The sequence below is a fragment of the Eubalaena glacialis genome, chromosome 14 (genome assembly GCF_028564815.1).
Source record: "Eubalaena glacialis isolate mEubGla1 chromosome 14, mEubGla1.1.hap2.+ XY, whole genome shotgun sequence".
NCBI lineage: Eukaryota > Metazoa > Chordata > Mammalia > Artiodactyla > Balaenidae > Eubalaena > Eubalaena glacialis.
The window spans coordinates 82,170,302-82,198,039 of NC_083729.1; the positions used below are offsets into that span (position 1 = coordinate 82,170,302).

Genomic DNA, 27,738 nt, shown 5'->3' on the forward strand with positions numbered 1-27,738 from the left:
CATTCATTCTTATGTTCAGGTATTTCCTTTGAGTAGGTAGTTTTGTTTTATACACACTGTCCATTCATAGATATACTTCATATCATTCCGTGTTGAGTATAGCTCTTTGTAGATACATTTTTGTTCTAGTCACATATAGAATTCAGTCTTGAGTTGTATTTTTCTATGTGTTTTAGCAGCCATTCACTCATAGACATGTTGCACATACCATTCAGTTTTATCGCTCTTTCCTTCAATAAATAATACATTATTTTTTGTTATACCAAGACCCAGTTTCTAGAGACACATATCAATCTTTTGAACAGCTGTTTTTATGGGGCGATATATTCATCTGTGTTCTATCCATAGTCCATAGGGTAGATATCAAGTTCACTGTTCTTACCATAAAAGCACCAAGAAACAAAACAAAAACAACAACCCAAAGGAGCACAAGGAAACTTTTGGAGGTGACATTTATTACCATGATTGTGGTGATCATTCACAAGTGTATGCATATGTTCAAACCCACCAAATTATATACATTAAATATGTGCATTTTTTGATATAACCATTACACTTCAAAAAAGCTGTTAAAAAATTTTCTACCTTTGTTTTTACTTTAAGAAAATACAAAATTACATATATATGTCTCACATTGTTTATTTATATTGGACTGCTCTGCTCTACATGGACAAATAAATGTTTGACAGTCACTGCCTGCTGAAAGCAGGATATGAAGAACCTGGGGGCAGAAAGACTTTTCCCTGAATATCCTTCTATTTATCAGTGTATCATTTTTAAAGAACAAATATACTGAAAATCATCTTCAGTAGTTATTATACCAGAGCAACTGAGAAACTCTGCATTGGTTGAGAACTCTTAACCTTGAAAAACTCCAGAGTAACTATTAACAGCTTCAATGAACTAAAGTTACATTTTGTTTTAATCTGATAGCTATCTTGACCCAAAAGGCCAGCGTCAAGTTAAACGATATCCAGTTTCACTTTGATGTTCATAGCTGCCAGTTCAGCTACAAAATACCGAAAGACGTAAGGCACAGACACAGTGTCGATGGTGTCACTGCGATTACACAGAGTACAGTTGTACTTCCTGTTGCGCATGGTGGACCACGATGGGGGTGGCTTCTCCAACAGCGGGGAGAGCAAACTACCACACTTCACACACACGTGGGCTACCGACCGATCCGAGCAGTTGAAGAGCCGGTCGTGAAGGAGAAAAGACGTACCATGAGCTAAAAGAGCGTCCCGCTCCATCTCCCCAAAACGGATTCCACCCTGGACATTTCTTCCGCCGATAGGCTGGTTAGTGACTTTGTCTCTGGCTCCTGTTGTCCTAACTTGGAATTTGTCTGAGACCATGTGGCGTAAGCGTTGGTAATAAACCACACCTATGAAGATGTCTGCATCCAGCTCTAGCCCACTGATGCCACTATACAACCTCTCAGTGCCATAGTAGTTGTAGCCAGCAGCCTTCAACATCTCACCAAAGTATTCCAGGGCCGAGTTCTCCTCTGAGAAGATGAAGGGCGTAGCATCATGGCAGAGACCATGTAGAGCTGCAGACTTCCCTGCCATACTCTCAATCAACATACCGATGGTCATGCGAGATGGAAAACCGTGAGGATTGAACAGAATGTCCGGAACCATCCCGCTCTCAGTGAATGGCATGTCCTCAACTGGCCACAGTCTGCTCAAGATGCCCTTCTGCCCATGACGACTGGCAAATTTATCCCCAATAGTTGGGTTCCGAGGGACTCTCATCGTGATGCAAACACACTTGAATTTGCCATTTCCAGTGTCATTACTGCACACTTTGATGTTATCCACAATACAATTTTCTTTACTCCTAGGAAAAAATAAACCAGACAAAATGTCAAAATGTATAGAGATACTAAGTTTTACTGATATATTTAGGGCTTCATAAAGGTTATTTGCAAAACTTATTCTCACCTCTATTCTCCAAATACAAATAGAGCTGGTATCCCTAAAAGTATTTATGAATAGGGCTACTGATTATATTCACTATAGAACTGTGTTCATCTGAAAGAATACTAGCAAGAAAGGCAGCTGAAGACCTACTACTGAAACCAATTTTACAGTTGTAAAATAAGCTTAAAATTTTTATTTTTATTAAGAGGTATAATGAACTCAACATTTTAGCTAGGAAACACTACTAACAACATGTCCGAGAGAGATGCTCAAGTTTGAGTAATATAGTTTTAAAATAAATCACAGATAACTGATCAATTGTAGTAGACTGACAAGAAAAGTAGAAAAACAAAGGCAGTACAACAGACCACAGAACTTTGTCTCATTTAAGAAATGTCCATTCAGTTAATAACTAAGCTACCACTTATATTTTCTCCAAAAATTCTCCTGTTGAAAAATAACTTTCATTGACCTCCAGCAATCTCACTCAGAAACAGCCTTTAACAAATAGCACTGGTTATGCGAACTTACTTATAGTACATCACAAAGCTTTCCCCGGTGTTGAGGTTCAGGTAGCTGTAATATGGATCTCCATACTGCAGCTGTGCTCCAATAAATGGCAATCCGTCATCATCCAACTTCTGCAGAATCCGTGGGTCACCAGGTTTGACTCCAAACACCAGACTATCATCTCCTTGTTTGATTTTTTCAGACAGATCTATACACTCGGACTTGTAGACACTTCCATGGGCAAAGCCTCGTTCCCAAGAGGCCTTATTCACAATCTGTGAAGTCAAAGAATCATTAAGAGACTGAGACCAAATGAGAGTTTTCAAAATAAAGCCGGTTAGAATTACAACTGGTTTAGGCATTCGATTTTAATCTCATTCTATCCACATTTCCTAAATCACCTATGCTAACTATTAAAATCCAGACACATATAAAGGTAGATATTTCCAAGACTACTTTACATTCATTCGACATCTACTTATACTATGCACTCAAATAGGCAGGCTATATGCATATGAATATTTAGTAATACCCCTCAAGGCTTGTCACTTTTAACTTAGACCAGGAATTAACTATTTGACAGAATAGTCACGCACCAAATACTAGGCACTTGGGCACACAAGAAATACTCCTTCAGTGATCTGATGGTAAACAAAAAAGTTAAAAACAAAAAAGGATGGAACTACATCTCTTGGTATAACTTACCATGGCATCTTCCATATCATAGCCAGTGTAAGAAATAACAGCAACAATGGCATTTGTCCCAATTGGATAGTTATCCATGTCATAATAATCATACATGTATGGTCTCACTAAAGGGCTCTGTGGAGTCTGAAGACGATACAGTTTATTATCTGACCGGTCTTGAAAAGTGAGGAGTGGAAAGCCCATAGTCTGCTTACCTACAAAGGGAAAAAAATTAGCATTTCGTTTTTTCCTCCTTGATTATAAAGGTGACATATAAAATTGGAAACTAAATATTCATCATAGGGGAATGAATAAATAATCATGCTGGTTATGTTTACTACAGACTAATACTTGGGGTGAAAATGAAGTAGACAAATGTGTATCAATGTGACCCATGAAAACAATGCTGAATGAGAAAAAGTACAGAATGACATTTAATATGATGCATTCATGTACATTTGCCACACATCCCAAACAATTCTAGACCTAGTTTATGGACACAAATGTAATGTAATAAAAGCATAAAAAGGGGATGCAAAGGATATATACAAACTACAGGATATTACTACTACTGGGGGGAGAGATGGAGTGACAGTAACTATTATCTAATTAGATTACTTTCTTACACACACACACACACACACAGACACAGTAAGATGTTGGTATTTGTAAATTGTGCATAGTGAGGTAGGTACAGGGGGCAGGTAAGACGCTTCTTTGTACTACTACCTTACAGTACAGAGAATCAATTCAAAACAAAATGATTTTAAAAACTAAAATAAATATATACACAGGGGAATTTTTTTTTAAAAAAGGGAGACTTCCAGTTTCCAGTATAGAGAGCTACTCCTACAATATCACCCCCAACATGTAAGTATAAAATCCAGAAAAGAAAATCAACTACATACATATACATACTACCTGAAAGCACTGAAATGTAATAAAAAATATAAATTAGAGAGGGATTAACATTTGGACAAAAGGAACTTCAGAGTGAATTTCCAGTTTTTTCAGTTTTTAATGTCTTGTTTCTTGTTTTTAATTTTTTGCCTGACGGCTCAGTCAGTGTAGTGGCTAAAGCTCAGAAACCCACAGTCTTATTGGCTTGAAGAATCAAGGAACAGAGTTCAGAGCATGACAGCAACTGGAAATGTAAGGGGGGAAATTTCAGAAAGGAGAGAACCATACAGGGAGAGGCTTACATTCTGCATATAAACTGAGTCCAAATCTTTGGTGGACTCCGTCCAGCACTATGTGTGGTGGGACAGACATGAGCAGCCTACCTAAGGCTAAAGCGTGCACTTCAACAGCTGTTCAGCTAGCTGCCAGTAATCTAAAAACCAGCCTTCTTCCGAGGAACAGAATAGAATCTAGTCTTTACAACATATTTTCTGTCCACAATCCAATCCAATATTATTAGACATACAAAGAAACAGGAAAACATGCCCAAGGCTCAAGAAAAATGCAATCAATGGAGACTGATCCTGAGATGACCCAAATGTTGGAATTGGCAGACAATGATTTAAAAATACCTGTTATAACTACGCTCATGTAATGGAAAATATGTTCACGATGAATGTAGATAAGACTCTCAGATAAAACAGAAACTATAAAAATGAAACAAATGGAAGCTCTAAGCTAAAAAATTAAGTTTCTGAAATAAAAATGCACTAGATGACAGTGAACATGATAGATCAATAAAAATGATCCAATCTGAAGAAGAAAAAAAGATTGAAAAAAGAGAACAAAAATCCAGTGGCTTATGGGACAATACTAAAAGGCATAACATACATGATGCATAACTGAAGTCTCAGGAGATGAGCGAATGAGGCAGAAGCAATATTTTTAGAAATAATGGTAGAAAACCATACAGATTTAATTTTTTAAAACAGATTTAAGGGACTTCCCTGGTGGCACGGTAGTTAAGAATCTGCCTCCCAATGCAGGGGACACGGGTTTAAGCCCTGGTCCGGGAAGATCCCACATGCCGTGGAGCAACTAAGCCCGTGCACCACAACTACTGAGGCTGCACTCTAGAGCCCGCGAGCCACAACTACTGAGCCCACGTGCCACAACTACTGAAGCCCGAGCGCCTAGAGCCCATGCTCCGCAACAAGAGAAGCCACCACAATGAGAAGCCTGCACATTGCAACGAAGAGTAGCCCCCGCTCGCCGCAACTAGAGAAAGCCCGCACGCAGCAACGAAGACCAAACGCAGCCAAAAATAAAAAATAAATTAAATAAATAAATTTAAAAAAAAAATACAAGCCCTTTTCTTCTGTGACTACCACCACCTTCCCCTCCACCTTACCCATCTGGCACTGGTACATGTTTCTCGGACTCTGGTTGTGATCAGAGAAAGGGATGAAGCTGGCGATCACACTCAGCAGGCTGTGAGGGAAGAGCTCCTGGTGGGTGGTAACTCCAGCCAAAACCTCTTCCTCAAAGACAGCAACGTTCATGAAGATCTGGAAAAGAGGAAGGACGAGGAAGTTCAGGGCACAAAATAACTGTGACTGCTGACACGTATTAGCTCTCTCTCTCAGAGTTTAGTTCTCACAGGCTTGAAAGAAAAACCTCCCACCCAGCATCATGAATACTGAAGGGATCCACAGTTAGAAATACCACACGCCTTACACACTTCATTCTAAATCTACCCTGGTCCAATTGTGAAGGGAGATAGGAAGGAGGAAAATTTTTTTTAAAGTAGCACAAAGCCCAGAGTTTTGCAACTGCAGAAATGTAGGCAAAGATTGAGAGTGATTCTAACGGAATGTTTCAGTCTCACCACCCGAGGCAGAGCTGGCTGCCAAGGAATGTGGGGAGTTGCGAGGGATGGGAAAGGCAAGTAATGCGACTGCCAACCCTCTCTCAAGTTTTATGAGCATGAAAACTGCTTCATGCTGGTCACAGAAGAGGCAGAAAATAAGCTTTGACTTTCTTTCAAATGCCCCGACCGTAATTATAACAGTAACACTTTTAAAAAAGAAATAGTTACTAAGTCTCTGAAAGTTGCATACTATACAATCACACATAGTCTATGTACCTGTTCCATAGTTCCAATTAGTTCTTCTTTGCCCAATTCCAAGTTCTGCACAGGCCGCACCAGTCTACAAGGAGTGGTAAAAAGGTACAATCCTGGGTACAGACTTGGTTTTCCTGTCATTGGGATCAGGACCACCTCCATCCAGGGAGGAATTCTTTTTTCTCTCAAAACCTGTTTTCAATTAAAAAAAAAAAAGAGTTCAATTAAGAATAAATGAAGTATTTTACATCTATCTCCCCTGCCACCCAGGAGGCGGGTATAGTGGAGAAGCAGATCAAATGTGAAAAGCAACATCTTTAGAATTAAATCAGTTTTGCAGGTAACAAACCTAGTGCCCTGCCAGTCTCAACCCCACACAGATGGCCATTCGCCCCATATCCAGAGTTGGCAAAAGCCCTACTTTCTTGGGGGCTCAGTCCCAGCATCAGGCAAACTGCGTACAACTGAGACTGGGGAAAAGGTAAACCAAGAATGTGTGTGTGGACATACTAAATGAAATTCTATCCTCTGATGTCTAAAACATAGATTACTGGGGACTTCCCTGGTGGTCCAGTGGCTAAGACTCTGTGCTCCCACTGCAGAGGGCCCAGGTTCGATCCCTGGTCAGGGAACTAGATCCCACATGCCACAAGTAAGAGGTCACATGCCGCAACAAAGATCCCATGTGCCTCGACTAAGACCCGGCGCAGCCAAATAAATAAATACTAAAACAATAAATAAATAAATAAATAATATACAGATTACTGGTGTTATTTTAAAATGTATTCAGTGAAAAGGCCCTTCCACCTGGGAATTAAAAAACAAAAAACAAGCAAAGAAACCTTCTATGAACTCCTTGGTGAAAGGAGATATACGAACTAAAATTACAGAAATGTGAAAAAATAACAAAACCAGTATAGCAGAACTTATGGCGAATCACAGTTAAATTATCAATAAAATAAAAGAATGAAAATAAATGAATTAATTCTTAGCTCAAAAGCTAAAACAACAACAAAACAAAAAAAAGTACAAGAAATCAAACTGAAAGTAAAATCTGAAATTAATGAGGCAGAGTACAGAAAAATGTTCAAATTAATAAATCAAAAAATTCTCAGTTCTTAAATTAACAGTACCCACTACTTGATCTAATCAAAAGGAGGGGATGAATATATTGAGTAAAAAATGGCAAAGGGGGAAAAAAACTATTGGAACAAAATTTTAAAACCATGGGTCGCTTTGCATATCTCTCTGAAACCAAGATGAAATGAATAAAATTCAGGTTACCAGAACAGGCCGCAACAGAGATGAAAAGATTAAAGACCAACTTCTGTATTAGAAATAAAGGTATCAAGGAGCTATCCCCAAAGAAAGCACTAGAGCCGGATGATTTCACAGGTGAATTCTAGAAGACCTCAGACCAGATGACCCAATGCTGCACAAACTGTTTCGGAGCACTGAAAACTAAGGAAAACTTTCTAATTCTTTTTATAAAGCAGAAATTTGTAAATGTTGATTATAAAAAATCTTAAATAAAATATTAGTCTTTAAGGAAGTATTAGTATTTATTAAGTATTAAAATAATGACCAAGTGGGATTTATTCCAGGAATTTAAGACTCATTACTCATCATTATCAGAGAATGATCATTGTTAGGGAATGAATTAATATAATACACTTAATACGTCTGAGGGGAAAAACTCACAATTTTTTCCTCCATGGATGCCAAAAAATTAAACATAGAATTACCATATGATTCAGCAATTCCACTTCTAAGTATACACCCAAAAGAACTATGTGTGACACACACACACACACACACAGGACTATTATTCAGACATAAAAAGGAATGAAATTCCAACACATGTTACAAAACAGATGAACTCTGAAAACATTATGCTAAGTGAAATAAGCCAGACACAAAAGGACAAATATTGTATGGTTTATTATGTACCACTTACACGAGGTACCTAGCAAAGTTAAATTCATGAACAAAGTAGAATAGTGGTTACCAGAAACTGGGGAAAGAGGGAACGGGGAGTTACTGTTGAATGGGTACAGAGGTTCAGTTTGGGATGATGAAAAAGTTTGGAAGATGGATAATGGTGATGGTTGCACAACAATACGAATGCACTTAATGTCACTGAACTGCACACTTGAAAACTGTTAAAATGATAAATTTTGTTCTATATATTTACAAAACAACCCAGGGACCAGTCCAGAGTAGTTCCCACTAGCCAAATCTGACAAAATTTGAGCACCAAAATAAATGATAGTAAGAGAACACTCATGAAATAAAATAAGCATCTATAAATCCATGCTAATAAATGAACACATAAATAAATGGAAACAGGAAAACTCTACCTTACATAATAGCAACTAATAAACATAGAACAAATGATGGCATTAGAAAACAACCATTACAGTAATAACTAACTCAGCAAAGAATCATCAATGGAATGGTAATAAATTTGCAAAGAATTCATCAACTAGTGGGTGAAAATTTGATGAGGAAAAGGGCTTTCACAGAGCTTCCAAATCTCTCTCTACATATTACTTATTACAGAAAAAATCTGTAATAGTACAGTGGACTTAATCTAAAGAAGAGAATCTTAAAGTGATCAAAGTTAATGTCACCAGCCAAAAGACCAGCCAACATCAAGTGCCTCCTGAAAAGATATCCTGAATCTCATCATAAAAAAGCTACATAAAACAAGAGTGTCTACAAAACTGGCCTGTACTCTTCAAAAAAAAAAAAAAAGTCAGACATTAAAGGCTGAGGAACTGTTCCAGATTAAAGGAGAAGAAACAGGCCAACTACATGTAACACGTGATTCTGGACTTGGTCCCAGACAAGGAAGAAAAAAACTAGCTATAAAGGACATTATTCAAGACATAATGGAATAATCTGAATATCAGCTGTGGATTCCACCAACCTGACCTTCCCTAATTTTGGTAAGTGCACTGTGGTTAATGAAGAGAAAATCCTTGTTCTTAGAAAATATACACAAAAATCTTCATGGAAAAGGGGACACATCTGTACACTGCTCTCAAACGTTCAGAACTAAGATGTACACAGTATTTAGAAAAAGCATACAAATGATAAAGCACATGGGGCAAAAACAACTAAACAGGACAGAGCGTATACTACAAATTCGTCCTACTGCCAAACTAATGGCCATTATCTAAGCAACAAAGACTATTAGGAGGAAATTTTAAAGATTAGTTTATTCAAAGAATGTCATTCTACTTGACTTTTAAAAAATGTATTTCAAGGGACTTCCCTGGTGGTCCAGTGGTTAAAGACTCTGTGCTCCCAATGCATGGAGCACGGGTTCGATCCCTGGTTGGGGAACTAAGATCCCACATGACGCATGGAGCAAATACCTGTCACTGACCCTAACTGATGAGGTCAGTACAAGGCAAGACGCTGCCACCAGAGGGAATGTATGGGCACTTTTGTAATTAGCTTCTGACCTCCAGACCCCTTGACACTTGAGAATGCCCTGGGGCTACCTCAACAACTAGAAAATGACTGAAAACCTAAGACAGAAGGACAGAACAATTCACAGAGACTCAAGATCACCTTAAAATGTCGGAGAGAATCGGCAATGCCAGGAACAAGCTCCTTATCCACCCAGCCAACCATGACACCGTCCAGCAGGACAGGGTAGCACTCGCTGTACGGCCTCTGTGGAGCTCCATCAACTGGAGTGACGCCTGGTGAAGTGAGGAAACGGAATGATCACATCAGGATGCCTTTCCCAACATTTAACTTTCCCTCCAGATTCAACAAGTGCTTCATCATCTTAGCTATCTAGTCATCTTGTCTCTAAAGCGGAATGTTTTTGTATTGCCTGAGTAAATATCTAAATCATTTCGGCAAGGACCCCCCAAATCTACTGTCTCTAATTGCCGGTGAGGAGAGTAGCAGGGGGCCAGGGGTTTAAGGGAGGCTTTTCCCTGTGCACCTTTTGTATTTTGATTTCTGAGCCATGTAAACATATTAACTTTTTCCCAAAAATCTAATTACATTTGATCCTCATTGTTCACATATCACAAATGCGCCTACTTGCTAAGATTTATTTGTAACCCCAATATCGATACTAGTGGCGCTTTTTTGATCATTTGAGGACACGCAGTGAAAATTCTGAATCGCCGGATACACGTGTTCCCAGCTGAGGTCAAACCAGGTGACGCGCTCTTTCAGCTCATACTGTAAACAAGCGTCCTTTCCGCACTCTGTTCAGTGCCATGTTTTTGCATCTTTGTGCTTTTGTGGGTGATTCTGCTGTTTATAATGGCCTTCAAGCACAGTGTGAAAGTGCTGGTTCCTAAGCACGAGGCCATGCTGAGCCTTATGGAAACACGTGTTAGATAGGCTTATCGTCACCGTGCTGTTGGCTGAGAGCTCAATATGAATGAATCAACAATATACATTAAATAAGGCGTCTTTAAACAGAAACACACATAAAGCAAGACTATGTACCAGCTGATGAAAACGCTGTGACAAGAGGCTCACAGGAACCTAATCTTTTGTTTCCCCAGGAACAACAGCTCAGTATCTGCCCATTCAGTGCCAGTGGTGACTTTACAGAAGTACTGCAAATACCAAGAATCGACTCTAACTAAATAAAGAACACTCTTCCATGAGCCATCAACACCTTCTGAAGACAGCAAGTGCTTTACAAAATGTCACAGGTTATCCACAGTGTTTCACCCATCACCCTTACAAGAATTCTCTGCTCAACCCCCAAAGGAGCACAACTTAATAGCTTTGCACCTGTTAAAACCCACACAAGCAAACAAGACAAGACTGCTGTACACCACCTACCCAAGTTGCAGAGCAAAGCTGGAATAGATGCTGTATACACAAACTGTGTGACGACCTCACATATGGCGGTTAAGTGGTTCATCAGACCACAGGGCTCCCCGTCGGGGGTGTGCACAGGGCAAAGGAAACCCCAGGACTCCGGCAGCAGCCTGCGTACTGTGGTGGTCCGCATCTTGGCAAAATCTGCCCCTCTGTGCACACAGCGGAAATGGGAGAGATAGCGTATGAAGTTCAGCTTGTCAGCCACAACACAAAGTCCGGAATCTTGCAGGAAGCCAAGACCTTAATAAAACAAATGTCATTGAAAATGGGCTAAACTGAAGGGGAAAAAAAAGCCTATTTTTTACTGGAGGCTCTGATAAGATAAAACCTCAGAGTACACTAGAGATCAGACAGTGGGTTATCACAAAGTTTACTCAGCTCTGGTGAGGGGAAGAGTTTAAAAACACAGTAAAAATCCCCAGATTTCACAAATTGTATTAGCCTCGACTGTTTCTCCATCTCCTCTACACTATCTCCTTTGTGGGAAAACATTAAATGAGTAATAAAATAGCAAGTAATTAAATGGGATTCATTCAAGAGGGCTGGATAACACACAAGCATTTGTTAGCCCTTAAGGAATCTGCACCAGTATCATCTGTTTAAAAAAAAAAAGATTTCTGGGCCCTCAATAACCACTTTTTAAAGTTTTCCGGTCATTCTAATACAACTGGTTTAGGGAGGGGCATGTCTAACAACCCTCCCAGACAACCCATCTAGTTAACCTTTCCTCAGAGATCTAAGCTTTCTTTAGTTTTCTAGAAAGAGGCACAAGAAATGCATTTGATCATTAAAATTAGATTTCAACTATACAGACAGCCTGTCTACAGCCCAATATACACCTGTCAAAATTTACAACATGAAATCTGTCTTTAACGAGAGTAAGAAGTTCACTTTTGAAAAGAATCTCTCTCAGCAATATATAAATCTACATTAAGCAAATAATTTGAAAATCATAACTAAATGAAGCCTCTCTATTTAATTTCACCTGTTTTAGAACGTAGATTCCCAGTAGCAAGAAGATATTCAAATGGTTTTGTAAGGTCTGTTCCCAGACTAAAAATCTTCATCAAATTTTCAGTGTTTAAGGACACATTGGTCTTCTGAGCCTTCTTGTCTATAGCTATTTTAATAGATACTAACCAAGCTTCCAATTTTTCCTGAAATAGAAAAAAATTTAAATTTTTAGGTATTTTAATTACCACAAGTTGGATATTTACTCCTACATAACCTGCACATCCATAACAAAAGCCCACTAATCCATACATTTGACACGGAAAACTTCTAAACTATAAACCTGAAAAAACAGCTTTTCAAAGTACTATTACAGCTCAGGCATTTCTTAAGACAGAAGATAGACTTCTGCAGTGCTGAGTGCCGCCTCGGCACCGTGGACCTCTGGCTGGATAGTTCTTCGTGACAAGGGGCTGTTCTGTGAGCTGTGGGACGGTACAGCAGCACCCCTGGCCCTTACCCACAAAAATGCCTCCAGACACTGTCAGAGGTCCCTTGGGGTGGAACAAAATCGCTCCCAGTCGAGATTATCCACACCAATGGAAAAGAACCAAAGCTGGTTTGCTTGGGCCTTAGAAAAGTTTTTAATTCAAATGCTCTTACCAAACAATCCAAAGACCTTCAACCCCAGAAACAGGCAACAACAACAAAGCCCTGAGACAAAGCAGCAGCCCGCTGTCCCAAGAACAAAACAACTAAGAAGAACCCGAAGTCCCACCCAACACACAGGACCCCTGACAAGCCGGTAGCAAAGACCGACACATTCTTCTCATATAAAAGTTGAAACATAATGGAAAAGGAAGAGAAAACAAAAGAGGAAAGAAGAGATGAGGAACAGAGATGTGGGTAAAATGCTCTGGAACTGGAGACGGGGAGGCGGAAAGAGTGAGCTAAACTTTCCGCCTGGGTCAGAGGCCTGCCCGTGGTCTCTTCGAGGTTAGCTAGCATTTACTGGGCACGTACAACAAGCTGGTCCTCTGCATGTTTACTTCGGCCTCACAACAAACTTTTCCTCAGGAAGCACTGCATTACAGGACCTCTGAAAACCAGTGGGCCAAATGCATTTCAGTATTAAGAATTTTTTAGGCTTCAGAAAGGTGACAGGCACACAGACCTTTTTATTACCTAACACCCATGATGGAGACCGAGGCACTGGCTCATAATCAAACGCACTTCTACCCTGAAACGCAAACTGTCATACTAAGTATAGCAAATGAAAGTTATCAACAGCCTCCTGTCGGTTCCGATCAGGTTTTGCTGCCAACTCTCATGTTTTTTTTGGTTCTCATACTTTCTGGATCTGGAACTGCAGGTGAGCGGCTGTGGACCTGTCTGTGCGGTCTGCACACTCAGGACGAGCAGAAGCAAGCGAGAGCCCTCCAGGAAGCCTTCCCACGAGGCTCACCAGCCTCTCTGGTAAAAGGGCTAAACGGAAGGGATGGGCGGGCAAGCCTGTGGAGAGCGAGGCAGCGCTGAGAAGGAAGAACAGCATCGCCCCATCTGCTCTCACAGGTCAGAGGGGAATCGCTTCAGCGTCCCTCACTCCCCAACCCTGTTAAGCAGCCTCGGACCCAATCACAGGGAGCTCAGTCTCTGTGGCAACACTCACTGAGATGGTTATACAAGCCTGTCATTCATGTCAGGTCACTGTCGTGTACCTTCTGAAGATTGCTTTCATGTCCCGAATTCAGAGGTTTAAAAGCTTGAGTATGACGGAGGCAAAGGTAAGGAAATCAGACACTTTTAAGCAATGAATTCTCTGAAAAAGTCCCAAGTTTCCTTTCCTCTGTTGCTGAAACAGGTCACCTTGGTAATGTCGTGCAACTGAAGATACTTCTAACGTGGCCGGCTCCCAACGAACCCACATGCTTCAGTTTAAGGAGGAGGGAAATGTAAATTAGTCTTTAAAGGTGACTGAAACTTCTGCCTGATTTGAATTTTTATCAGGGAAATTCTAGGCTACCAAAATTTTTCAATCTAATTTTATAGACAGAGCAGACAGAAACAAAAGTTATTACCTTCAAGTAAGAATTTAATTATTGACTAGATTAGAAACTTGGGAGATTTTTACTTCAGTCCTCTCCATCTTCCCTGCCGTTGTTCTGTTATCTCTTAGATTAAATCTTTTTTAGGGATGATATTCAAAACATAAAATGCCACCAAATCAACTTGCTTATAAAATCATTTTTGTGTCATGCCAACATTCTCTCCCAACACACACAGAGTTCTCATTATTTACAGTAATCATCTCCTATCCTGTCTCTGTGAACACTGCATTGGCGAGCACAGAAACCCTGCTCCTAGGGGAAATGCAGGGTTAGACTTCAGGGAGTCTCTGGTCATTGACAACATTTTCGTCAACTGATCAATACACGACCTCGTTTTTTGTGTTTGTTGAGAGACACCTTAGTTTATACTGTTGACTCGTTGCCACTGAGCTCAGAGCAAACAGCACCGTAACTCATGCCTGAACAAAGCCTGTCTAATACAAGTGTTTTCTCCATAAGGAACGTCGCAGCCTTCTTGCACTTAGGAACACTAGACGGTACTTCAGCACTGAGCCTGGGGGTCACTTTAAACAGCAAAATCACCAACAGAAAGCACAAAACTGTGAAAAACATGGCAGCAGAGACCCTTGTTTCCAGCTCATCAGACCTCGGCTGGGACCGTGAACATCAGGAAGCCCCACTTCTCTAGCACTCTGTGCGTGTCTGCAAACGAGGATGAGAGTGCTGATACCGCTGGTGTTCCAAAGAAATTTTAGCGAGTAGGTGAATTCACAAGTACAGACTCTGTGAATAATGGGGACGGACTGTATGTGTGTATATAGGCCATTTGCATTTTATCATTAATGTAATGACCAAGATTTGATATTGTCTTTATTTAGCTTCTATAAAAACATTAAAGAAATTTCTGAACCTGGCCAAGCTAAGATCTGTAAGTCCCTTACTGCTAAACAATCAAACAAACAAGAAATAGAAAAAAAAAAAAAAAAAAAAGACTACATAAAACGCCCAAACTAGAAATTTTAAACATGCAGGAAACAATACTGCTGGAAATGGCCACATCATCCCACAAGAGGTACGAATGCTCCGGGGTGAAGCAGCCTGCATTTACCTTCAGAAACATGAGGAAGAGCTGCCCGGGGGTCAGGACCTCTTGATTCACTAAACTGTCAGGATTCTCCTCCATGCACTCTCCTTTGGCTAAAGCAAAGAGCTTCCGGGTCATGAGACAAAGCACATAAAACTTTTCAGTGTTGGATTTCAAGTGGATGCAGATGCACTGGCTGCCAAAAGAGAAAGAAAAAGCTTGAAGCGACTCAGCTGCTGCTACTACTCGATGTCCTACTGAATTCAGCTTCTCCGCTGCACTGGCCATTCAAATGCTCAGCACGTGGCTCGCGGATACAGATCGGACAGCGCTGGTCTAGAGCAGGGCTCCTTTAATAATTACACAGTGGTTACAGAAGACAAAGTCCTAGCCTTGGGGAAATAAAGGGACATGATGCCTGCAACTTTCAATGATGCAGAAAGAAAAACGTCAATGATATGCAGAGAAAGCAACAAAGCAAAGTGGTAAAAATGTTAACAACTAGTGAATGAGAGTGTCCAGTGTACTATTTTTGCAGCAATTCTGGAAGTCTGAAGTTATTTCAAAAGTTTTAAAGTACAACAGAAGGTATGAAGCTACCAGAAAAAAGAGAGGCGAGGATGGCTGCAGAAACAAAGCTAGGCCCTACTTTTCTAAGCCAGAACCCCACCCCCAGGGCCACTGTGATTCCCAGATGACTCACCAGCCCCAGCTGCATCAACACAAGGAAGCATGGACACCCACCACCCCCAATAAACAAAAGCACACATACCTGAAGAGAAACTCTGCAGCGTGTTCATTTGGGTACCAGTCAGGAAGACTGAGTTTTACTCTGAAGCGTTCACCCAGATAGCTAAGGACCTGTTTTTGTGTGGAACATCCCTCTTCCATTACAATCCTTAACATCTGAGAAACAGAGTTCCTAAAGAAAGAGTCATCTTCCTTTCCTTTGATGAGCTCCTGAAAAATCTGATAATCGGAAAAGCTGACAAGTGCCTAGAAAAGAAAAAAAGGTTCTTTTTTAAAATTGCTAATAACTAAACCATCTTAATCATTTAGTAACCATTCTGTTCTATTTTTTTTTTTTTTTAATACTCGAGAAAAATTAGCACTCCACTATCGCTGAATCTAAGTGAGCTCTTCAAAATCAGGGCAATGCTTGTATGATAGACACCAAGATGGTCCAATGATCCTCACCTCCTGATATCCACAACCTTGGTCTCCTCCACACTGAGCCAGGCCTGGCCTGTGTGACCGATGGAATATGGTGGAAAAGTTGAAGCATGACTCTCAAGGCTGGGTCGTAAAGGGCACTCCAGCTCCTGCCTTGTTCTCTTGGCTAACTCTCTGGGGAAGACAGCTGCCTCAAAGCAGCCTGTGGAAAGGCCCACGTGGAGAGGAACTGAGACCTCCTGCCAACAGCCCACAGTGACTTGCCAGCCATGAGGGAACCGCCTCGGAAGGGGATCCTCCAGCCACGGGCAAGCCTTCTAAGCAACAGCAGCCCCCGCTGACATCTCACGGCGACCTCCGGAGACCCTGGCCAGAACTGCCCAAATCTGGAGCCACTTCCAAACTCCTGACCACAGAAACTGTGAGAGAAATGTTTAGCGATGTTTTAGCCACTGCCTTTTGAGTTAACTTTTTTTTTTTGGCCGCGCCGTGTGGCCTGCAGGATCTTAGTTCCCCAACCAGTGACCGAACCCCGGCCCTCGGCAATGAAAGCGAGGAGTCCTAACCACTGGACCACCAGGAAATTCCCTGAGGTAACTTATTATGGAGCTGTAGTAGATGCCAGCACAGCATGAACTCTGATGAGGACAACCCATCCATCCTGCACAGCACACCACTTCCAATGACTCACTCCCCAACGAAAGAAGTATATTCAGTAAGTCACACCTTAAGTGCAAATCCCAAAGGAAAAAAAAACAGTTCTTTCCGGTAAATAAAGTTCAACATAACCGTGCCATTTTCCAAGTAGTGAAGGTTCATATTGACAGCGGAATGTTCTTCTCTCACACAGTGCATTGAAACTCCTATTTAAACAAACAGAGCAAATAGTCAGAAACTCAGCAATACTACCAGTAAGTATAGTATGCGTGGCTACAATTAGAGACTGATTTTTAGCTCAATTATAAGAATAAGTTGTTTAACTATAGGGCTCATGAATGCAAAATGCTATCTTCTGAAGCCAGGCACTGTCACGGAGAGTGATCAAACAGAGGCCAGGTCACTGTGAGCCAGAGACCGAGGGGAGTGCCACATACCCTGAACCAGAAGACTTCCGAGGCCTGTACCTACACCTGGCCAAGTCAGCCGTCCTTCAGCACCATGAGCAGTAACATAAATACATGTGTTCATTCGGTTTGAAAAAAAATTGAACACAGTAGAAAGGTTTCCCACTATGAAATTATAACGCAGAAATGCTTAACAGAAAAACAAAAAATTATACATATATGGGAGAAAAATATCAAAGACTCTGTTTGGATGCATCTACTTTTTAATATCGGGTGGGCCAAAACGTGCCTTCGGTTTTTAAGTAAAAATAAGACATATTTTTCATTTTCACCAAGAACTTTATTGAACAACGTATTCACCCTTTTGCTCTACTACCTTCTGCCATTTTTCAGGCAACTTCATAATTCCATCGTCAAAAAACTTATCTCTTTGAGCAAAGAACTGTTCCAGGTGCCTTTTACAGTCTTGCAGGGAATTGAAATTTTTTCCATTAAGAGAATTTTGGGGCTTCCCTGGTGGCACAGTGGTTAAGAATCCACCTGCCAATGCAGGGAACACGGGTTTGAGCCCTGGTCCAGGAAGATCTCACATGCCACGGAGCAACTAAGCCCCTGCGCCACAACTACTGAGCCTACGCTCTGGAGCCCACGAGCCACAACTACCGAGCCCACGTGCTACAACTACTGAAGGCTGCGTGCCTAGAGCCCACGCTCCGCAACAAGAGAAGCCACTGCAATGAGAAGCCCGTGCGCTGCAACTAAGAGTAGCCCCCGCTCGCCACAACTAGAGAAAGCCTGCGCATAGCAACAAAGACCCAACGCAGCCAAAAATAAATAAATAAAATAAAATAAATTTATATTAAAAAAAAAAGAATTTTCAGACGCTTTTTGTCGAGTGCCACTTTCAGTTGGTCTAACTGGGAGCAGTACTTGTTGGAATCAATCGTTTGGTTTTTCAGAAGGAGCTCATAATAGAGGACTCCCTTCCAATCCCACCATATACACAACATCACCTTTTTTGGATGAAGACCGACCTTTGGTGTGGTTGGTGGTGGTTGATTTCGCTTGCCCCATGATCTCTTCTGTTCCACATTATTGTACAGTATTCACTTTTCATCGCCCGTCACAATTTGTTTTAAAAACGGAACGTTTTCATTACATTTCAGTAGAGAATCACATGCGGAAATAAGGTCAAAAAGTTTTTTTCTTTTTTTTCTTTTTTTTTTTTTAATTTATTTTTGGCTGCTTTGGGTCTTCATTGCAGTGCGCAGGCTTTCTCTAGTTGCGGCAAGGGTGGGCTACTCTTCGTTGCGGTGCGCAGGCTTCTCATTGCAGTGGCTTCTCTTGTTGCGGAGCACAGGCTCTAGGCACGCAGGCTTCAGTAGTTGTGGCACGTGGGCTCAGTAGTTGTGGCACGCTTGCTATAGAGCACAGGCTCAGTAGTTGTGGCGCACGGGCTTAGTTGCTTCGCGGCATGTGGGATCTTCCGGACCAGGGCTCAAACCCGTGTCCCCTGCATTGGCAGGCGGATTCTTAACCACTGCGCCACCAGGGAATCCCCAAGAAAGTTTTTTTCGCTTAACTTGCGTGGAACCCAAACATCAAACCGATTCACATAACCAAGCTGATGCAAATGATTTTCAACGCTTGATTTGGATATTTTGAGTATGTCAGCTATCTCCCGCGTGGTATAATGTTGATTTTTAAACATTTATTTATTTTATTTTTTAATTTTTGGCTGCCTTGGGTCTTCGTTGCTGTGTGCAGGCTTTCTCTAGTTGCAGCGAGCAGGAGCTACTCTTCGTTGTGGTGCACAGGCTTCTTATTACGATGGCTTCTCTTGTTGCAGAGCACGGACTAGGCGCGCGGGCTTCAGTAGTTGTGGCACGTGGGCTCGGTAGTTGTGGCTCGCGGGGTCCAGAGCGCAGGCTCAGCAGTTGTGGCGCATGGGCTTAGTTGCTCCGCGGCATGTGGGATCTTCCCGGACCAGGGCTCGAACCCGTGTCCCCTGCATCGGCAGGTGGATTCTTAACCACTGCGCCACCAGGGAAGTCCTATAACATTGATTTTTCTCAATTAATGTCTTGATTTGATCACTATCAACTTCAACTGGTCTACCCGACCGTGGAGCATCGTCCAGAGAAATCTCCAGCACGAAACTTCACAAACCACTTTTGACATGTTCGATCAGTCATGGCACTTTCTCCACACACTGCACAAAATTTTTTTTGCGTTTCAGTTGCGTTTTTACCTTTCTTGAAATAATAAAACATAATATGCTGAAAAATGTTGCTTTTTTTCTTTCATCTTCAATATTAAAATGGCTACACAAAAATTCACTAATTTTGATAAGTCATTTTTTAAATGCACGCTGATATGACAGCTGTCACATACAATCTAACAAAATTGTTTTGAATGAAGTTAAAGACAACTAAGTGCTATTAGAGCCATCTTACGGAAAAAAACGAACAAACCTTTTGGCTGACCCAATAAAATAACTTAAATTTTTCTAAAAGAACATTCCAAAAAATCACTACAACTTACCATACTGAGTATAGCCAGGCCCTCTGCTTTTCCATTTTGGTCTTACCATTGCGATGGGGAAATTTCTGCGAGGCATAATCAACATTCGGATGACTTTTTCGATGCCATTGATTATAAAATAGCCTCCCATTTCCTGCCAAAGAGATGAATTAAAATTTGTTAAATAAAGATATATAACTACCCGTAAACATGAAACTGACCAACTGCAATCACCACCCTCATTCCTAAACAGATGTGCAGAAGAGGTGCACTCGGGCAAGAGGAACTGTGGATCCCTTGGAAACTGCAGACCTAATTTTAAGTCTTCTTAAGCACATTAAGAAGGCTGTAGAGACTTGGGAGAAAACTATGGAAGAAAATCATAGCACTTTCTTCTACCAGACAGGCTGAACCTAACCTGCCTTTCTGTCCCTAAAATGACTGCAGTCTTCAAATGATGTTAAAAAACAAAAACAAGTTACTCCAAAGAGAAGTCTAAAGATGAAAACAGTAATTGTTTAGCTTCCAGACAAGTATGGCTTCCTGAATAAGTTAAAAAACTTTTGACTGTATGAAAGCTCTGGAAACCAGAAATTTGGATTAGCTAAATAGGAAAATATTTTTAATATTTAACTTTTAATAAGTTAATAGAACATTTCTGTAATAAATAAGGAGCTACTATGAAGCAGGCATATCACGCTGAGTGCTCCATGTCAGCATAACATTTAATCCCATAATAATGAGAGAGAGCTATATGCCCATTTTCAGAAGAGAAAACTGAGGCTCAGGGAGATTAAATTTCCCAAAGGTGCGGGAGTGGTAAGCGGAACAGCTGGGTGTCAAACCCAGATCTGCCACCAAAACCCTCTTCCCACCACACGACACAGCCCCCCTGTTGTAAGCAGAGTCTGCCATGCCTTGATTACTTCAACTTAATACTGCAAAGCCACCTAACAGGGCTCGAATGGAAGGTATATGAAGCATTTAACACGTCCACAGAATCTGACTGTGGGTAAAGCAGACATTTTAGACAGATATGTGGGTTAAGACAGCTTTAAAAAAAACCAAATACATATCTAAATATGTACCAGTTGGTAGGAAAAACCTACCAATTCTTTCCCCATAATAATAATATTCTCTAACTGGAGTGTTTGTTTTTCATACATTGTCTCATCTGAGACTCATTATGAGGCCCATGCAGTGTGCAGACGAAACATCAATGCCCCACGTTACCCATCCAGAGACTGAAGCAGAGAGGAAAGCCGCACAGCCCTCCCCCACTCCCGGCAAGCTTCCGGCCCCGTCACTCCCAGCTCAGGCGCTTGCTACTGTCACCGGGCCTTCCACTGCACGGGACCCCTGCGGGCACCTCTGCTTCCTCGTGGTGCTGGATGAGGGCTTTTGGAGGAAGGCTGTATAAGTTGCAAAGCTTGGATTTCACCATGATGGGAACGTAGCCAAGAAACTGTTTAATGATTCCTTTTGAGATTCCATTCACTGCCCAGCTGATATCGGCCTAAATGAAAATGAGAAAAAAACATTATTTAGTAAAAAAGGAAATATCCTGGGCTTCCCTGGTGGTACAGTGGATAAGAATCTGCCTGCCAATGCAGGGGACATGGGTTCGATCCCTGGTCCGGGAAGATCCCACATGCCGCGGAGCAATTAAGCCCGTGCGCCACAACTACTGAGCCTGTGCTCTAGAGCCCGTGATCCACAACTACTGAAGCCCACGTGCCACAACTACTGAAGCCTGCGTGCCTAGAGCCTGTGCTCTGCAACAAGAGAAGCCACTGCAATGAGAAGCCCGCGCACCGCAACCAAGAGTAGCCCCCGCTCGCCGCAACTAGAGAAAGCCCGCGTGCAGCAACGAAGACCCAACACAGCCAAAAAATAAAAAAATAAATAAAAATTAAATTAAATAAAAATAAACAAAAAAGGAAATATCCAGATCTACAAGAATGAGTATTTGAAAAGATTAAGGCAGAAGACCATAAACTAAATGATTTTATGCTTTAGATTTAAAAGATGGGATCTCTTGGATGACAGCACTAAGAAAGTAGAATTCTGGTATAAACTGTATTAGGCACCAGGCTTATTCTCAAAAATGTACAGTGTGCAAGTCATACACTGTCTCTTGTACTCACTGTCAGCCTTCCCCGGTAGGTGCTCCTTCGGCCCCGGCATTCTGCTGGATAAACATTGAGCTCTTTACAGATGCTCCCTTTTGGAACTGTGGGTGGACTGATGACAGCATCCACAATAGTAAGAGAGATCCGCTCATCTTTGAAAGCAAATTCAAAGGGAGGAATGGCCTGAAATACAATTCACACTGTTAACTGCTTGCATTTCCAAGGTATTTTTTCTCTAAGACTCTTTCAAATCCCATGTGTTCTGTAAGCATTGATGGCTATAATGCTAATGTGACACATCTGAAAAACAGCTAAAGCTACATCCAGTCTACTCATATCCTAAGTACCTAAAACTGTAATGCCTTAACAAGATTTTTTTTGACTGTCTACTACATGTCCGATTCTGTAGTAGGTTCTAGGGATACAGCTGTGTACAGAACAAAGCTGTTCTCTGAACCAAGTGCTTGACTTCTCTATTCTTATATATAATACACACACACACACACACATCTATTCTTTTTCAGATTCTTTTCCATTATAGTTTATTATAAGATATCGAGTATAGTTAGCTCCCTGTGCTATACAGTAGGTCCTTGTTGTTTACCTATTTTATATATGTGTATATGTGTATATGTTAATCTCAAACTCCTAATTTCTCCCCCACCCCTCCCATTCTTACCTTGTACCCTCTGCATGCATAGCAAGACAAATGGGACTCCTGCTAACAGAGCAAGGATATGGACACACCCTCCTGATTTAGCAACAGACACTCTAATAAATGCCATTCTTTAGGCTGATCTTTGTACATTTCATTCCATGGTGGCCTCATACTTGCAGAGCCATGCAAGGGGTTGGTGGTGGTCATGGTGGTTCTTCCCCTTCCACAGCAGTTGCTTCTTTGTACCACTCCCTGGGGGGAGCGCTGCTGAACTGAGGAAGGGGCATCACTGAGCTCTCCTACGTATTAACTCTGAACAACCTCCTGGCCTTAGTGCTAAAATAGCAAGAATGCCAAAAATGGAGCTAAGAAGCGATTATACTCCAATAAAGATGGTAAAAAAAAAAAAAATGGAGCTAAGAATACGAGGGAAGTTCTTCCACCTCACGTGAGTTCAACTGACCTTTTCTAAACTTCAAAATTTTATCTAAAGCTGGTATTTTAGAATTTAGTATTTTATTCTAAAATAAAATTTTCACATATCTCCTATTTCAGGATAGAGCATTAGTTTACAAAAGGAGATTAGATGAGTCACTTTCTCCAGCCATTTGCTGCACTATCTATATCTCAACACAGCCAGTTCTCATTATTCAAGACAATTATGGTCCATAAAGTCACCACAAGCACTGAATCACTGAATTCTGAACCTCTGTTCTCAGGGGAAATACGAAGTTAGGTTCCTGCCCGTCTCTGATCACAGCATTTCATCAGCTGATCAATACATAACCTTGCTTTATGTGGGTTTCTTTCTTTCTTTTTAAACATTTATTTATTTTGGCTGCACCGGCTCTTAGCTGCGGCACCCGGGATCTTTGTTGCAGCGTGTTTAGTTGCAGCATGCAGGATCTTTAATTGCGGCATGCATGTGGGATCTAGTTCCCTGACCAGGGATTGAACCTGGGCCCCCTGCATTGGGAGCGCAGAGTCTTACCCACTGGACCACCAGGGAATTCCCTTTATGTGTGTTTCTACTTAAGAACATCTTATTTAATACATACCGTGGTTCATTAACACTGAACTCACAGCCATCAGCACTAACTCATGACTGAACAAAGGTTATCTAATATACATTTTCTCTGAAGGCACATCACAGCCTTCTCACGCTTCGGAACATTACACAGCACTTCAGCACTACGCATGACGGCTGTTTTAAACAGCAAAATCACCAACAAAAAAAACATAAGAATGTGAAAAACGGAAGCAACTTTGAAAAGAACACTTTGAATCTGCTGAAAAAAAACGAGCGTATCTCTCTTACTATCTCATTATTTTGAGTATAAGAACTTGAAACAAGAAAGCAAGAGTGTCACCTTATTGGACCTGAGTTGGGATGGCTGTACAATGGGCAACTCAAATTTTTTGTCCCTGCAGATGTTGGTGAGTACTGATTTGGGGGTTACAAATAAACTTTAGCAAGTAGGCAATTCACAGATGTGACAGACATATCAACTTGCACTCACAGATGGAGGAATCTACCCCAAAGAAACTGTGCAAAACAAGATCTGATGAAGGCTATTTTCCCCTTGGTTTTGTAAACATTAGTCATTTACCTTACTGTGCTTTATGGAACAACATTTTCAGAAACTAAATTGCAGCGTCATTATCTGGGTCAGATTTTCTTCATGTATTTCAACCAAAACAACATATCAAGAGATTAACTATACAGGCAGAGTTGGGAATCCAGCTGTCTTCTAATAAGCCAAACATTAAAAAGATACACAAAAGTATCACTCATCTACTAATTTCATTTTTGCTTTAGAAAATATTTTTTATAGAAAGAGTTAATATAAAATTGGTCTATTTTTCAATGAATTAGTATTTTTAAGATTTCTCAATTTCAGTTTCTAATAGAGTAAACAAAGGCTCTTTGGGAATCGCTCAAGAATTTTAAGAGTGGAAAGGGGTCCTGGGACCAAAAAGTTTGAGAACTGCTGGTCTACATATTATCCATAAAAATCTCTTATGTACATGTGCTGCATCATTTTAGGTCAAACCTTCCTTGATCATCTCAACACTGGGCTCTTTTTCATTGTTTTCATAAACCCCCAGGGCCAATTAACTTTTAAGTAGACGTATAATTTTTCTCATAGACATGATACAATGAGTCCAGGCATGATAGAAATTATTATTTCCCATCAGACAAACATATCTTGTCTTCTGCAAACAGGTCAAGGAATAATTAAACTTCAAAGACGCCTCAATGGCTCCATATTATTTGCGGAATAGAGTTCAAGCATCAGAGACTGGCACAGCTCTCCACATTCTCTCCACCCCTCCCCCAATGCAAGCCCTACCCAACAAAAGCGCAGGGTAGAGTCCCCTTGAGCTCTGCTCCTTCACTTCCCCTGGAGGGAACGCACTTTCCTCTTCAATTCGCGTAATCCTGCCCTTTCTCACACAGCTGGACTAGCTAGACCTCCTCTGTGCTTCCGGAGTACCACGCGGCCGCCCCTTGTCAGAGCAGTGCTCAAGTGTACCGGCGCCGACTGCCTTCACAGCTCCACCTCCTCCACCCAAAACATGATGCCAAGCAAGAACTGTCTCTTACAGGCCTGCCTCTCCCTCACCCTTAGAGCCCACTGCCTGGAGACATGGCGATGCTTACTAAATGAGACCCTCCCCCACCATCTTCACCTGAACTCTGGTACCATCACCCTCTAGACCAATCACTTTAATGTGGAGCAAATGCTACGTAATGATGGTACCAATCACTTCCTGTGGACCAAATGCTTCCTACTGAACTTCGTTTTTATGCTTCACTGATACCTTCCCCAACACAGACCCGCGCTGAGCCTAGCACGGTCAAGGAGTTACAACTATTTGAAATTATACTGCGACCTCCCAGCCCTCTTTCTGGGACCCCTGCCCGCGGCCTGTGCCCCATTCGCCCCGCCTCCTGGATCTCCCCCTCCCAGGCCCCGAGCCTCAATCACCTCTCCCCCGGCCCTCCTCCAACGCCTCACACGCCCCCAACCCCTACCCTCGCCAGGCCCCTCTCCTCCGCCCGCCTGGAGCAGGGGCTAGGGGCGCAGGCGAACCCAGAGCTGAGGGGAGCCTGGGTTCGCCTGAGAACGCCGCGCTCACCTGCACCGCGTGGCTGAGCCCCTCGCGCACAGCGTAGTTGAAGGACTCGACATGCGCCCGCGTCAGCTCCTGCAACGCTGGCTTTTGCTGCTCCCGCGGGATCCCGTAAGAGGGGTCGGTCAAGTGCTTTAGGCTGGGCCCGCTGGGTAGCTGCCGCCACCGGCCGCCGGAATCCATGAGTCCGCCTGCACAGCGGATGCCAGCAACTGCTCCACACGCGCCGGAAAGCACGGCCGGCGCCGGGCTCCTACGGCTTGCTGGGAAATGTAGTTCCTCTTGTTCCTCCGGCCCTGGGTCCTCCGATTTTACGGGGTCGACTTGAAACCAATACCGTGGAGCGAATGGGCCAGTTTAAACCTGTGCGGAGTCGGAGCGTGGCGGACTCGCCCGGACGCCTCTCTTCCACCGCCCCCTCCCATATCCCCCTCCCGCTAGACGCCAAAGGCGGGAATCCGCTCCACGGGCAATTACGCGTGTGACCTCTTTGGCTCTCATTCGTGCTGTTAGGGCTGGCCGAGGGCGGTGTTCAAAGATTTCCCTCTCTTCCCTTGACCGCTTTGCGATCCAATGCTGATGCAGACCCTTGGGGTGACACCCAGCCGGAGTCTTGGCTTCAAGGAAAAAGCAGTCGGGCACCAAACTGACTGCTCTCTACCCAACTCTGAAGTCGAAGGCTCATCACTGGGACGGTCAAGCGGTGGTCCGCCCTCTCTACCCACTCCCCGCGTCGTCTGGACTGGAGTCTTGAGCCGGGCAGGGCCGGGGCGGGCCGGCGGGGTGGGAAGGCGGGTGTCCGAGGGGCCTTCCAGCCTTAAGATCCTTTGAGGATCTGTGAGTCCTATGAAGTATTTATCTCCCCAGAATACGGATTGTATCAGGGACCGCCTGCAGCTGTCTTTCAACTTCATCTTTGGTGTGTATGTGTGTGTGTGTCACAGCTCTATTCTGTATTGAGGTATAATTGACATGCAATAAACTACACACATTTAAAGTGTGCACGTTGATAAGTTTTGACCTATTTATACACCCATGAAGCCATCACCACAATTAATTAATTCACCACTCCCAAAAGTGTCCTCCTTCCCCAGTTTCACCTTTACCTGGGTCAGCTGGTAATTTTCACTCCTCTATCGCTCCCCCACCCGCATCCCATGCCGTGTGGCTTGCAGGATCTCAGTTCCCGGACCAGGAATTGAAACGGCCTGGCAGTGAAAGCTCTGAGTCCTAACCACTGGACCGCCAGGGAATTCCTCTTATATCACTTTTAAAAAGTTATCTTCTGTTTCTGTCTTTTGTCGACATCATCAAATCTCCCAAGATGCGTGCAGCTGTGACCTAAATTCTGCCTTCTCTCCCCTTGCAACGTCTGCTTCTTTTAAGGAAAACTCCTCCTTCATTCCCTCTCCCTTGGTCAGGGTCTCCTGGAAGGCAGGAGAATGCAGGGATGATGGCAGGAGCAGTCATTTCCATCAGCATACAAACTTGCTGGAAAAGCTGTTAAAACAAAAAAACAGCTCACGGATCTCTTGTCCCTCTTCAGCTACCACAGGAATTCTCCCCTTCAGAACACAAAAAGCGTCCACCATCCTTACTATCTCTCCACTGCTTTTAAGGTTCATCCATGTTTTAGCATGTATCAGTACTTCATTCCTTTCACTGCTGAACAAGAATCCATTGTATGGATACATATTTTATCTATTCACTGGTTGATGGACATTTCGGTTGTTTCCACCTTTGGCTATTATGAGTAATGCTGCTAGAAATATCCATGCACAAGTCTTTGTATGGACATATGTTTTCAATTCTCTTAGGTATTACAGCTAGGAGTGGAATTTCTGGGACATATGGTAACTCCATGTTTAACTTTTTGAGGTACTGCCAAATTTTTCCAAAAGCAGCTGTACAAGTTTACATTCCC

The 27,738-nt window shown here is 42.3% G+C and overlaps 1 protein-coding gene across 2 annotated transcripts; it reads right to left on the minus strand.

Annotated features, from left to right (window-relative positions):
- Positions 1-497: 497 nt before the first annotated feature.
- POLR1B (RNA polymerase I subunit B) lies at positions 498-26,015 on the minus strand. Of its 2 annotated transcripts, XM_061168827.1 has the most exons (15): positions 25,821-26,015; positions 22,034-22,201; positions 21,256-21,402; positions 19,908-20,040; positions 17,026-17,162; positions 15,899-16,122; positions 15,151-15,322; positions 12,008-12,179; positions 10,981-11,262; positions 9,733-9,866; positions 6,172-6,342; positions 5,432-5,593; positions 3,144-3,335; positions 2,460-2,713; positions 498-1,845 (listed from the first exon to the last, which is right to left on the minus strand). In XM_061168827.1, exons 1-15 carry the CDS (start codon positions 25,995-25,997, stop codon positions 963-965), a joined length of 3,408 nt encoding a protein of 1,135 aa, XP_061024810.1. In that variant the 5' UTR covers positions 25,998-26,015; the 3' UTR covers positions 498-962. The 2 variants fall into 2 exon arrangements, with proteins under 2 accessions (XP_061024810.1, XP_061024811.1); XM_061168828.1 differs by lacking the exons at positions 19,908-20,040; positions 21,256-21,402; positions 22,034-22,201; positions 25,821-26,015 and adding an exon at positions 18,398-18,578.
- Positions 26,016-27,738: the final 1,723 nt, after the last annotated feature.